General features: G+C 24.5%; 1 protein-coding gene and 1 long non-coding RNA gene across 4 annotated transcripts in view; one reads left to right on the forward strand and one right to left on the reverse strand.

Moving 5' to 3' along the window:
• Positions 1-14,390, forward strand: part of plx (PTB_TBC1D1_like and TBC domain-containing protein plx) — a 28,257-nt gene that overhangs the window by 10,895 nt on the left and 2,972 nt on the right. For 2 of the 3 annotated variants that reach the window (XM_031920088.2, XM_012493634.3), the window contains exons 2-14: positions 9,851-9,997; positions 10,338-10,520; positions 10,610-10,909; positions 10,983-11,187; positions 11,575-11,691; positions 11,781-11,997; positions 12,085-12,405; positions 12,539-12,822; positions 12,906-13,067; positions 13,156-13,472; positions 13,596-13,848; positions 13,942-14,060; positions 14,130-14,354. In XM_031920088.2, coding sequence (XP_031775948.1) covers positions 9,872-9,997; positions 10,338-10,520; positions 10,610-10,909; positions 10,983-11,187; positions 11,575-11,691; positions 11,781-11,997; positions 12,085-12,405; positions 12,539-12,822; positions 12,906-13,067; positions 13,156-13,472; positions 13,596-13,848; positions 13,942-14,060; positions 14,130-14,354 — 2,829 coding nt within the window. In that variant the 5' untranslated portion in view covers positions 9,851-9,871. Of the gene's footprint in view, positions 1-2,090; positions 2,235-9,850; positions 9,998-10,337; positions 10,521-10,609; positions 10,910-10,982; positions 11,188-11,574; positions 11,692-11,780; positions 11,998-12,084; positions 12,406-12,538; positions 12,823-12,905; positions 13,068-13,155; positions 13,473-13,595; positions 13,849-13,941; positions 14,061-14,129; positions 14,355-14,390 lie in introns of those variants that run through there. The other variant, XM_003698704.4, reaches the window with a different exon arrangement.
• Positions 7,200-8,953, reverse strand: LOC116415354 (uncharacterized). The gene is made up of 3 exons (XR_015292508.1): positions 8,322-8,953; positions 7,924-8,192; positions 7,200-7,552 (listed from the first exon to the last, which is right to left on the reverse strand). It is a non-coding gene; the product is annotated as an uncharacterized LOC116415354 (long non-coding RNA).

The raw sequence follows: 14,390 nt of genomic DNA on the forward strand, positions 1-14,390 counted from the left end.
TAAAAAGGCACATAGTATTTATACGTTTTACGTTTTCATGTTTCGAATTTTTTTATTTTTAGAATCTTGCTCCTCTATATTTAAAATCAATTGTGCATTATAATTATTTATTGTTAAACATGATAAAAATAACGTTATATTTATCAAGAACTTAATTTCAAATATATTAAGTATAAGTGAGATTGTTATTTAATATGTATTATATTCATATTTTCATTTTTTTTTAATTAATAAAAAATATATTCCAAAAAAATTGGAAACTAATTAATTAAAAAATTTTTAAATCAATTATTTATTTTTATCCAATTTCATTGTAAACATTTTAGATTAAAGAATTTATATAATGTAATCGAAAATTATATATTATTTGATACGAAAACAAGAAGATATCGAATGACGAATTCATTAAATATTCTTTAATTGATAATTAAATTGTATATTGTTATGAATGAAAGATACATAAATTTATTAAAGTGAAATCCAAATAGAAATACAATCCATGTAAAAATGAAGTCATAACGCATTTAACGCATATTTTTAATTTGTAATTATTTGATTCTTCTTTTTCTTAAAGAAAATAATGAGTCATAGATATAATTATTACTGTCTCGTATAATTTCACTCTCGATTTAACAAACATACAATGATACCTTACAATGATAATACGAGATTAATGAATTATTAAACATCTTTCACATATACACATCATTTACATACATCAGCTACTGCTTCTCACAGAGAAAATAAAAAAAAAATTTCTGAAATTATAATTGCATTTTTGTCTTTCAATTATTCTATGATTTTATGTTATATAAATATAATTAACAATTAAATCTAATTTCAATTTCTAAAATATTAAATAACTTCTAAATTGATCTTTTTTCTGTTCCCATTAAAATTTCATATATAGAAAAATTGTTTTCTTAAAAATATCAATTAATTTTTAAATTATCATTTCATAGAAAATATATCAAAAAAATATAAATCATTTTTAGAAAATATATGAAATTATCCATATCTTTTGTTCTTAATAAATTATTTTATAATATTTTGCGATAATAATAAACATATAAGAAATGAAATGTATACGTAAAGAATAAATAAAATAGAGCAAATGTTTGGTAATAAAATGATATCCATCTTGGCATCCATTATGATGATCGCTTTTAGTTTTTTATAATCTATTAGCATTACCTGTAGACATGCGACAACCAATAGGGAAGATCCACTCATTCCTTTAAACCTTAGGTACTGAAACGTGCTCAGTCGATGTTTGTTCGTCTGTCGGTAAAGGTGTGCAAAAGTCTGGAGATCTAAAAACACGTTGCTTCGATAGAACTAAGAAAGTTCGCACGCTAATCCATGATTAAATCAGTGTCATGCTTGCCTTGTGATAGTTACATCGTAAATTTCTTTCAGAAATATCCGTGTGTAACTTTAAATAAAACAAACGAATTAGAATAGAATATTTGAAAATGATATCAGAAAATCCATTTGGTGACCAAATTAAAACTATATCAAATTGTATTAAATAAAATGATAAACACTTTTTTAATAAATTTAATTCGGATTATTGAACTTTATAAAAAAAAATAAATAAATTTTTTCAATCTACTGTGAAAATATTAAAAGAATATTGAAAAAAGTAATTAAATTATGAAATTTGTTATGGAAAATTCGAGATTAAACGTGATAATATATATTATAGCAATTGTTCAATATTATGAATAATCTTTAAAGTAGTTGTAAATTCAGTTGAAAAATCATTTCTTATTCGTTATCAATATAGTGAATTTTGTTTGAAAAAATTTTTAAAATCGTTCTTGTCATTCATTTCAAGCATTCAAGGAACCATCATAAATAAATGAATAAAGTTTTTAATAATAAATTAGAAAGATTATAATATGTCTGATAATTAGTAATTAATGTGGAATGAGAAAATAATAAATTCGTTTAAGAAACATTGTTTTTCATATCAAAAGAATTTTCTTGATCTCTGAGAAAAGTTTTGTTATCAGAAGTGATCGAGAAAACGTGTCAAAATTTCGATTATTTGAGTGATATATTATAATCTATCGTGACGATTAAATTCGCATTCGATTTTTGTGGGCGAATGGAAGAAAAGTGGAGAAATAAAAGACGAAAAAATGATCACTGTACCGATGTCCGTTTCCAGTCCTTACATGAAGGTTACATCCTACAGCGATGCAAGCGCTATTGGCAAAAAATCTGCAGTGAGTAGATTAAGAAACTATTCATAATCTAATTTTTTATTTCGAAATTATTCAAATGGATTTTTTGTTTTTTTTTCCTTCTCTTTTTTTTGTATTATTGATAAACTAATAAAATAATACAGGATGAGAATCGTTAAAATTAATTTCCATTTAAAATGAAATGATATCAAATATACAATTAATATTAGATAATAAACATTATTTTAGGAAATAGTTATTGTAAAAGAGAATTTAAAATGTTTTTGAAAGATACATATCATAAGAATTAAGAAGTTATTTTTTTCATTTCATATTATTAAATAGGGAATAGATTTCACAGAATATAATATTTTATTATATATTTATCATATATTTATTGATAATTTATTATATTTATGAATAAATCGATTATATTTTTGAATAAATCGAGAAAAATCTGTTAATAAATTTATAGTTTAATTTATATTTCTCAGTTTATGAATAGAATAATTTCATTGTAAAAAATTTTATTTTTTACGTCAAAAGATATAAAAATGTCAAAAAAATAAAATATTTAATTTTCTCTTTTTCTTTAGCCTTTTTTTTTTATATCTTCATGTTTTCTAAGATAATTCTTGTTACTTCTCGCATGACATTTGGCTCATCATTTGCTCTATTTCCCAACAGGCATGCCAACATGATTTATGATCCACTATTTATGATATAATCCTTGAATTAATACAATCTTTATACAATAAAATTATTAAAAAAGATCATTTTAACTAAAAAAAATAGACAAAAAATTTCAATAGAAAATAAAATTATATGTCAATTTTATCAAATATCAAATAAAAACAATAAAATGAAGTATATCATAATGAAATTTTCATCTTCAAATTTTTGATATGATTGGTGAAATTTTAGTAATAATATGAAATGAAAATTTATTCCTGAAAAGAGAATACGTTTTTTTATTTATTTTGAAGATTCTCATCGATACATTATATATATTATGAATTCAATATTACATATTATTGTCGTTAATCAATACTAATATTTTATTATAAATATATATATATATTTTTTTTATTTATATTATTTTATATATATATATGTTATTTTCATTTCATAATCAATATTCATTCTTATCAATTTATCATTTATTCATTTTTTAATCATATATAGAGAAAGTTTATTAGTGTTTTCTTCTCTCTCTCTCTTACACACATACATTTCCGTTTGTCGTAGTCATCGTTGATGAAGCTTACATTCGTGGAACCCGGTATATCGTAGATCTAAATTTATAACGACGAACGAACGAATAAGAATCTTTGCCAGTACCTCTGTGTTCCGATTATTCGGTAAAAAATATCGCTTTTCTCTGAAAATACATTTTAAATCCTTTTCTAATATGTATTTCTTAAATATCACAGAAACTCCTTGTTTTTTGAAATAAGAATATTTCTATCTTGCATAAGATAATTGCATTCTGACTTCTACTTTGTATAAAGCGATGAAAGTTACATAAAATGTGAAACGCGTTTAAATCAAGTTTGACATAATTATTTTATGACCATTTCGAAACCTTTCACCGTGACTATTCACTTTTAAAAGATGTTTTGAAAAACTAACGATTTTGATTCGTTTTCAGGTTCTAAAATGTATCAACGTTAATGCACTTTATTTGATAGGATTTATTCCTGTTAATTATTATGCATGTTATTTTTCTATTTTTCTATTTTTTTATTCGAACAATAAATTATTTATCTTATATATGAATTTTTTATAATTTACCATTTATTAAAAGAAAAATGGAATATTGAAATAATTAGATTTGAATTTACAACCAACTACATTAATCAATTGAATTGTTATTAATATCAAATATTTATTAATTAGTAAAACTAAGAAATGTGATTATTTGTAAGTTATATAATAAAAAGACGGTTAGAAAATAGAAATAGAATTTCTAAGGATAATTAGGAATTCCTGAATTTATTTAAATAATAATCAGATAAAATTTATTTGCAAAATTAGTCGAAGTTATTTATTAGAGAAATTATATTTGCAATCAATTAATAATATATCAAAAAAGCATTCAAATATTTTTCACAAGATATTAAACATTTAACAATATATTTAATAATATATTTATATATTTAATAATATATTATTATATTATATATTATTACCAATGAAAAATAATGGATATGTTAAATTTGTTTCAAAAATTTTTATTTTATTCAGATCTTTTCATTAAATAATAGGCAATTCTAATTGTCACTTAGTTTAATTATTATAAAAATATTGAAAAATAAATTAACTTCAAAATTAAAAAAATATTAGAATACTATAGAGAAATATTGAACATCGTGAGAACTTTGTTGGTAAGTTTAAAAAAATGAAAAAATGACTGAAAATTTGCAAGACCGATTGCATCATTAACCAGAAAATAAATATTATATATCTTTATTGCTTATGAGTATTATTGAACATTCACGTCTCATTTTGCACTTGCATATGTATTTGAAACTAAATAATCTTTCTTTTAAAAAATATCACGATTTGAAATTAGAATTATGAAATCCAATAAAAATGCATTTTATGTAATTGTATGAATTTTCAAACAATCTTAATATTCCTAATTTCTATCTCATATTTCATCTTTTGCATATTCCATGTCCTGCGTTCTGTAATTCAATATTTTATAGATCATATTCATCTACAAATTGTACTTTGCAAAAATCATTGGAGACATCTTCATTTCAAATAATAAGCATACAGGATTAGAACATGCTAATTGAAAATATACGACCAGGTATATCCAGTAAGAACCAGAATTTCATAAATGCGTGATAAGCACAAGGAATCGTTCGACCAACGTATCCGAGTTCCGTCACGAATTTTGCTGGTATTCATGGATCTCGTGCCAAAGTTATGGCATTTCGATCACGTACCAGTGTCTGCTTTCACGATTCGCTGCGGTTCTTCGAATTCTCGATGACAACCGCAAGAATATACGATAATAAAAAAAGAAGAAATGGACGTTTCAATTGATTTGCATAGTTACGAATCAATTTTCTGTCCATGAATCGAATCTAAAAAAAAAGCATATTTATTAAAGCGTTAAAGTAATTAATTTCGTCATTATAGTAGTTTCTGTAACAAAATATCTATCAATAATAAGATATAACAATTTGCTTGTTTGTTGCGTATAAGAATCACATTACTTGTTAGATTGACAGTACTTACATAGCTGTTTCTTTCGGACTTAATGTTAATTTGGTCACGTAGCAAATACGTTGCATTCTTTCTCTTTCCCCTTTATTGCTGTTTCATAGTATATAAGTACGTGCAACAAATATGCTATGCATCCTTACGTTACTATCTTTTCATAGTTGTTTTATAAAAAATGTCTTGTTAGCTAAAAATAATTTATATTCAAAAGAATTAATTTATCTTTCTTTTATTTTAATTGCATTTATTTGATATTTGATACGCTCTTATATTAAATATTAGATCGATATAAACATTTATTGTATTGTATTTTATTTTGGTGCAAAATATATATTTGATTATTAAGCTTGTTTAACTATAATTTTAAAACGAATAAAAACATTAAAATAATATAAACTAAAAACTTGAGTATTCAGATTAGGTAGAGAGACAAGCTGTCTGCATATAATTAGACACATTGGCGGCAGCTATACATTTTTAGATGAATAATGTTTCTAAAACATTGTTTCGTCAATTACTATTTAAATAAGAAATGAAGTTTTGTTGTTATTTATTAATTTATCAAATAATTGAACAATATTCAATTCAATAATATTGAATAAATTAATAAATAAAAACTGATACGCAGAAATAAAATCAATTTTTTTTTAATCATTATAACATTTTAAATCATTTTTATCACTTTTTTATATGTATCAATAAATATTAATAAATTTTATATCGTTTAAATTGCATAAATATCTAAAATCTCTTGTTAAAAATATAAATGTATTCCGATTTTAAAGTTTAAATGAAGTTTAAATGGTGTTTCAGCATCAATGATTCTCATTTTAATCAGTAAAAATGTTTGTAGACACGCATGATGTATTCTACATTTCAATAGAAACTGTGTCAACTAGGATCAAAGACCTTATGTATATAGCTATTTATGCGATCCAAGTTTTCTTTTTTCAGCATCAAATCAAAACTGAACTCCAGCAATTAGAATTTAATTATCAACACATGCATAAAAATTCTGGTTTCTTTTCACACTGAATATACGTACATAGGATGAAAGTATTTATATAGTTCTAAAATTATAAAAATTAATATATTTAATATAATATATAAAAATAAATTAATTAAATAATAAATAAAAAATAAATTATTTTGATTATTTTTATAAAAATATATGATATTATATATAGCAATTTATGTATGTGTTATAATTTATAGTATATACACAATATATGTTTTCTTACATTATATATTGTAGAATTTTTTAATTAGAATGATTGTTTTGAATGAACTTTCCACTTGTATAAATCTATATTTATTGTCATTTATTGCCATTGACATAATTTCAATTACATTTTCATTACATATCTATCCATCAATTATTTGATTGTTTGTATTGAAGAAAATTTACTTAATGATATATCATTGACAATATTGGTTAATAAAACTGTAATTAAAAAAATCACAAAAGAAAAAAATTAATATTTCGATTTCATACACTTATTTTAATACTTACGAACACATATCTTAATTAAAATAATTACAATATAAAATTATAATGATGAATGAACACATGCAAAGAATATTTGTTATTAGCGATCAGATCAGTTTATTAAATAAATTTTTGAAATATGTCTTTATAAATTAATATAAATCATTTTGAAAGATTTGAAATTGATAATTATATAAAATTTATATTAAAATTCAAACCTGAAAATAAAAAATATATTAATTATTTATTTGAAGTATTTAAAAATAATATAATAAATTAAATTTTTTTAATTTTTAAAAATAATATTTATTATTAAGAAAAAATATCTATATCATCATCAATAATAATTTTATTCACGGATGCGAGATTTGCGTGTACACTGAATCTCATTATTTCTTGGCCATAAAACATGTTGAAAAATGGACAGACACGATTTCTCCGTCTCTTTTCTTATGATTGTCGATCATATTATCGATCTTTAATTTAGGAGCAAGATTTATGAAATATATTCGTTTCGATTTAACTGCAACTCGATGAAATAGTTCAATGGGTCGCTCTTGAAGATATTCAATCCAATTTTCCACAAGCTTAATCGACCAGCGTTATGACGTAGACGTATGTTTATTCTGATGATCTGATGTATTTATATATTTTGAGATTAATGATGATCAATTGAACAACATATAAGATAGAGAAACATATAATAGATATAATATATATATATATATAAATACTTAAAAATCTCATAAGTGAAAATTTCATAATTCTTCTATTTGTATTTGTAGTTAATAGACATAAGAAACATAGAAAATTAAATTTTAGATTAGAACTTTAGATTATATTAGATTAATAGACTATATTAAAATTTTAAATTATTCATTGAAGAAAAGTTACGTATTAGAAATGATTGAAGATTTAATAGTCTTGGCTTTTTTTTTTCAGAGACTTATTTAATAGATGAAAATAATATTGCAAAATTTCTTATTGTATAGTTACTATACTTACATATGACGACAGGAAATAAGTTATTTATATCCAATTCAAGGATCTTCTTGTTAAGTATAATTGAGTTGAGAAGTAAGAAGAGAAGTTATAATAGTTTTCTTATGACCTAATAAATCACAATTCAATAGATTCTACCAATTGTGATAGTTTTTCATGTAACTAGATTTATATTTATCATCTATTGTAATTTTTTTATGATTATTTATTTCTTATCATTTTCAAATAATTTATTTCTTATCATTTCCAAATAATTTATGATAAAAAAACATCTAATAAAATAATCACACAAGAGTAAAATTTATATATTCATTCATTTTAAACATTCTTTCAACTTTCATTCATAAGATTGAAAAATTATATTTAATAAAATATTATCTTATTAGTTTCAATATACATACATTGTTTTGTATAGATTACAATTGAGTGAGTATCAAGTATTAGTACATATTTTGTAGGAGAAGAAAGAATCAGCCGGATGATAAAAAAGAAAGCTCGTCTAGTAATTGGATAAAGGAAGCCCCATTGCTTTATGCCAATCTGCTTTCTGTGTCAGCAACTATACTGGTGAAATTCTCTGTCGCACGAGAAGACTCACGGCCGTTGAGATAACTATATCCGTTAGGATAATCTTTTTTTTTTTCATTGATATAAATTGTTTTCTAATCGATTTCATTAGTCCATTCGACGCATTTCTGTTTGCTAATCACTTTTGATACATCGCGATTTGCATAATAAATTGTTCATTGTTTTATTTTGTTAATTATTCATTCTCTAATATCGGAAATGTTTATGATTAGTATTTCCAATATTTCCCTATTTTCGAACATTTATGATTATAAAGTTTATCTTCACGTCCTCTTTTGTTTTCATTTTTTTTTTATCTCTTTTTTTTTTCTTCTATGTTTCACATACACGTATTTAATATTATTCTACATTCACTGTAATTTGGAAAAAGAATTTGCGTATCTCACGTGAGATTATTCATGAAAATCAATGTAACCTAACTCTTAGATAGCCTTACTGCTAACGCTTGGATGAGCATTTGTCGATGCACGAAGAATTTATCTTAGTTTGAAATTCTACCTTAATACGTAGTAGCAGCACTATGCAAGTTGCTGCACAAATAAAAATAAAATATGAAATATTGTAACTGATTTTTAATTAAGAAAGTTATTTTCTAACTTGAATATAAAACCAAATAGAATTATTTCAATTCTATTATTTGAAGTAACTTAGTGATCACGAATATCAAATTATTTAAATTAAGATTAATATTATATATAATAAATGAATATAACATTTAAAAAATAAATATAATAAAAGATAAAAATAAAGATATTAAATAATGAATTCGTAATTCAATGAAATTTGAGAAAATTAGAAAAAAAAATATAGAAAAGAAAAAGAAAAAGACTAGAAAACATTGATTGATGAATAGTCTGAAGTTGAATTTATTTTGGTCCACGGTCATCAGCCACGTTTGGTTCACGTTTTGTTGCGAAATCAGTTTTGTATATTAATGATGCACTTAATGCTACATTCTGGATTATTTCTGGGACAAATTTTCCTTTTCAAAATATCGTTAGTATTTATATGGCAATAAGTGGCAATATAAGCATTAAGTGGCATTAAATTATACAATAATTGAACAATTTTCTAAATTTATGAGCTTCGTAAATAAGTTGAAAATGATTTAAAAAAGTTTTTGATCTTTTTTTAATTCTTAAATTTTTCTATTTCATTCAATTAATTATTAATATTTATAAAGATAAATTTTTAATTTAAAATTAAAATAAAATGATTTTTGTAATATTATTATTGATTTTAATTATGAATATAATTATTATCTATTGTGGATTAAATTGCAATTTAAATACCATAATGATATATCGCACGATTGTAATTCAATATAATTCTTTATTTTCAGGTTCAGCAATTCCTAAGAGACATGAAGGAACACTCAGCCTCGTCTCGATTTGAAAATAGGGATGTGCCTCAAAGATCGCAAAGCAGTGCAGCCAGTCTGATGTCCTTAGGTGCTGATATATCTCCCAGTTCTTCTCATTTTTTCGAGGTGATTTTTTTTTTAATTTTTCTTCTTTTTCTACTTAAATTATATAAAATTTTTATTAAAAAAAATTTGTAATAAAAGTAGAAGTTTTATAATAATAAGATATATATTAATTATTATCATTAATTTTGTTATTATTGATAACTATTACTAAATTACTATTTATTAAATTACTAAATTACTATTACTAAATAATACCTCAAATAAATAATAAAGAAAATGAAATAAAACAATGATCTTTAGAAATTAGAGAATATTTATAATCCTTAATTCAAAGAAAAATTTTATAAATTTTTATAATAATTTTATTTTAAAATTAAAATTGATAAATATTTATTTTCAGGTGCTTTATGTGGGAAAAATCAAAGTATCACATCCAAAGGTATCGGAGACTTTTATAGATGATGCATTAGTAAGATTTCGTGTTCACGGTCTTGAAAAATCGAGATCATCGGCGAATAATTTTCTCGCCGAATATCAGCGACAATCACTTTTAACGTCTTCCAATAATAGAAGAAATAGCACGGTATAACTTGATTTTCCAATTCTTAATTCTAATTAATAAATAATTAATAAATAATATGTATAATATTGAAAAAATTTTTCTTGTTTCAGGAATCCAGTGCTAGCGAAACTGGAAGTATTGAAAATGTTTCTGGAAGTGGTATCATACCTGTGGTTAACTCACTTGGTGTACCATCAACACTCACTGGATCTGTGGAAACGTTTCCAAAACCGCAAAACGCTAATTTCTCAGAAAAAGATGAAGAGAATCGAGATATTACAAACAATAATTCTATGCAAGTACCGGAAGTTATGCGAAATCGAGCGTCCTCCACGGGTAGCGTATTGAATACTAGGAGAGATTCCATTGCACGAGGGAGTGATGAACATAATCGCACGATGCTCTTCCAGGTTTGAACTTTATTCCATTTATGATATTTAAAACTTGTATTAAAACGCATCTTAATATAAATTTAAACTTCAGGTAGGCCGACATGATTTAAGATTAATCAGTCCAGATAGAAAACAGGTACTGCTTCATAAACAACTCAGAGATGTGGCAAGTTGTGTACAAGGCATTAAAAATCCAGAGCATTTTGGTTTTATTTGCAAAGAGAATAATATGGATTTTTTCATTGGCTATATATTTAAGTGTCAATCGGAATCCGTTGCAGATGATCTTGTGGCTGGTAAGATGAATTTTTTGTCATTTATTGATGGCATCTGCTTTATAAAATAATACCGGTACAGCAAAGGAAAAAATTCATATTAATATATAATTCGTTTTTTTTCTTTCTTTTTCCTTTATATTTTAGTAATTAATGTAAGAAATTAAGCTTGATACTGGTAATTTTCATGATAAGTAATTTCTTTATCATTTTTCAGTGTCAACTTCGTTGGTAAAGCAGATTCCATCACTAATAGAACACCCTGTATATTCGACTAAAAATATAGAAGTTCCATTGTTTCTAATCAAGTACATTTGATTTAACACAATGTAAAAAACATTAAAATATCAGTTCATTAAAAAAAAATTTTAAACAAAACAATTTAAAAGGTTGCACGAATTGTTTTAGCAATATCACAAGCGTTTGTTGGGACATGCGAAGTTCCAAGAAAAGAACGATATTCCGTGTTTTCATGCGAACACTGCCCCATGTATTGGTATAGCAAGTTATGCCAGGAAATCGAAGGTAATTTACAAATATATTTAAATGTATTCTTTTAATTTATAATAAAATTAAAATAAATAACAAATATATATTTTTACTTATGGTTTTAGGACAAAATGACAGGAGGACTCAGAATATAATTTTTTCGCGGATGGAAATGCTACCAGAAGATGAACAAGAAATTGTCGTTAGCAAATATAAAAACGCCGAAGCTGCTGGCGGCACAGGAACAACTTTACGCGAACAAAATCAATTTTTAATAAGGCTTTTACGAGTCCATTGCGAAGCAAAACAAGCTAGACATGTTCATGATACAGCTGAGAATAGGTAAAATTTAAAAAAGAAAAGTTTGCATAAAAAGTTTTTAAAAAATGTAAATTTTATTTATATTACAATTTTTTTTTATAATTGCAGGAGTGAATTTCTTAATCAGTACTTAAGCGTAGGCGTTGGGAGCACAATATTTAAAAAAGCAAAACGTTCGCTTACAAATAGTTTTGATAATCTCATGAAGAGAAAGGGTTCGCGGGACGACCTTGGAATTGGTTCGCATCTGAGAGATCTGAGCCATCTTAATACTGTGATACATAAAAGCGGTAGCCAAAGCCCTGATAATTCACGACAGTCGTCTATAATTGATACTTCACCGGATTCTAGTAGACCCAGATCTTTAAGGGTTTCACCTGAACAACAATTGACTGTGAATACTGGACCAAAGAGTTCTATGATGGACATGTATGTCTAATTTCTACAATATTAGTATATATAAAGTATAAATAATAAAGTATAAATAATAAATATTTGTAAAAATTTATTTATAAAATCAATTGATTTTATTTTATTTTTTATTTTTATTACTTTTGAATAGATTTTTAAAAGTGGGAAATTCACCAAAAATGTCTCCAACAGAGACAGATGGAAACAACTCAGTACAGTCAAATAGCTCATGGAGACAAGCTATATTGAATCGAGTTGTAACTCCTAATAAAGATCATGAAAAAGAAAATGATAAAACAGAAAATATTGGTATTAAAGTACCTCAGACACCGCCAATACGTAAAACGAAACAAGAATTAAGAGATCTTTGGAAAAAAGCTATCAATCAACAATTAATACTTATAAGAATGGAGAAGGAAAATGCAAGACTTAGAGGTAATATACTATTTTATATTTATTTTTAATAATAAAAAATTGTGCTTCTTTATGTAATCGTTCAAAAATATATGTGATTTTAGTTCGTCAAGAAGAAGCGACTGTTAAAAGAATAAAATTGGAATATGACGAGCTTAGTAGTTGCGTTCGTGAATTAGTAGAAGTATGGGATCTTCTTGTAAGCAAAGAATCAAGAGTTTCTACGAAATGTGATAATCAAATGCTTTTACAAGCTATTAAGCAAGGTAAGATGACAAAAATTTATTTTTTAAAATACTTGAAAGTAATATTTTAGAAATTTAAATTAATATTATAATAATAATATTGATATAGGTGTACCAAAAGGGAAAAGAGGAGAAGTATGGCAATTTTTGGCCGAGCAATTTTGTTTGAAGCAACCACCTATAGATACACGTGATTTTCCTAATTATAACACGCCATATGATTTACTTTTGAAACAACTTACGTCCCAACAACATGCAATTTTAATAGATTTAGGACGAACATTTCCAAATCATCCATATTTCAGTTCTCCTTTGGGTCCTGGACAATTAGCTTTATTTAATTTATTAAAAGCTTATTCACTTTTAGATCATGAGGTTGGTTATTGCCAAGGTCTTAGTTTTGTAGCTGGTGTTCTTCTTTTACATGTAAGTGGAAATATTTTTATAATTATTACATATTCAAATATTTAATTTTTATCGATAAAATTTATTTTATAAAATGTGATTTATTAAATGTCATTTTGCTTTTCTTTATATTGCTTTTAATAGATGTCAGAAGATCAGGCATTTTTTCTCTTGCGACATTTAATGTTTCGAAGGGGCTTAAGGAAATTATATCTTCCTGACATGGCAGCATTACAATTGTACCTGTATCAATTATCCAGATTATTACATGATAGGTTAGCACCAATTTATAATCACTTTGATAAACATGAAGTTTCACCTACCTTATATGCTGCACCATGGTTGTTAACTTTATTTGCCAGTCAATTTCCACTTGGTTTCGTAACTAGAGTTTTTGGTAAGTTAAATAAGAAAAATTAATTTTTTTAATTGCATAATTATTTATATTTATGATTTCAAATATTTATTTCATATATATTTGTTTTTATAGATTTACTTTTCTTAGAAAGCACTGAAGTACTTTTTCGAGTATCGATGGCATTATTGCAGGAACATCAGGATCAATTATTAAAGTGTGATAGTTTTGAAGAAATTATGGAATATCTCAAAGTAATATTTTTTACATTTAAATTCCAATAATAAAGATTTTTCGCTTTTAAATCTTTCTTTTGATTTTAGACACGTGTATCAGCTGTAGATAAAGAGATTCTAGATCGAGTTATGAAACGTGTATTTTATCCAGATCAAGAGATTACAAAACAATTAAACGAGTATAGAGTAGAGTATCAAGTATTGCAGGAAGAAATGATGTCGGTAAAACCGCAAATCGAAAGTTTAGAGAAATTCAAGTTACTTAATAAGCAACTTACACAAGAAGTCACACAACTTAATGAACAACTTGAAGTAAGATTCTTTAAAATTACTTTTATCTAATATAAT

This window comes from Apis florea, unplaced genomic scaffold (assembly GCF_048593485.1).
Source record: "Apis florea isolate Af1SG1 unplaced genomic scaffold, ASM4859348v1 contig_3158_pilon, whole genome shotgun sequence".
Classification (NCBI taxonomy): domain Eukaryota; kingdom Metazoa; phylum Arthropoda; class Insecta; order Hymenoptera; family Apidae; genus Apis; species Apis florea.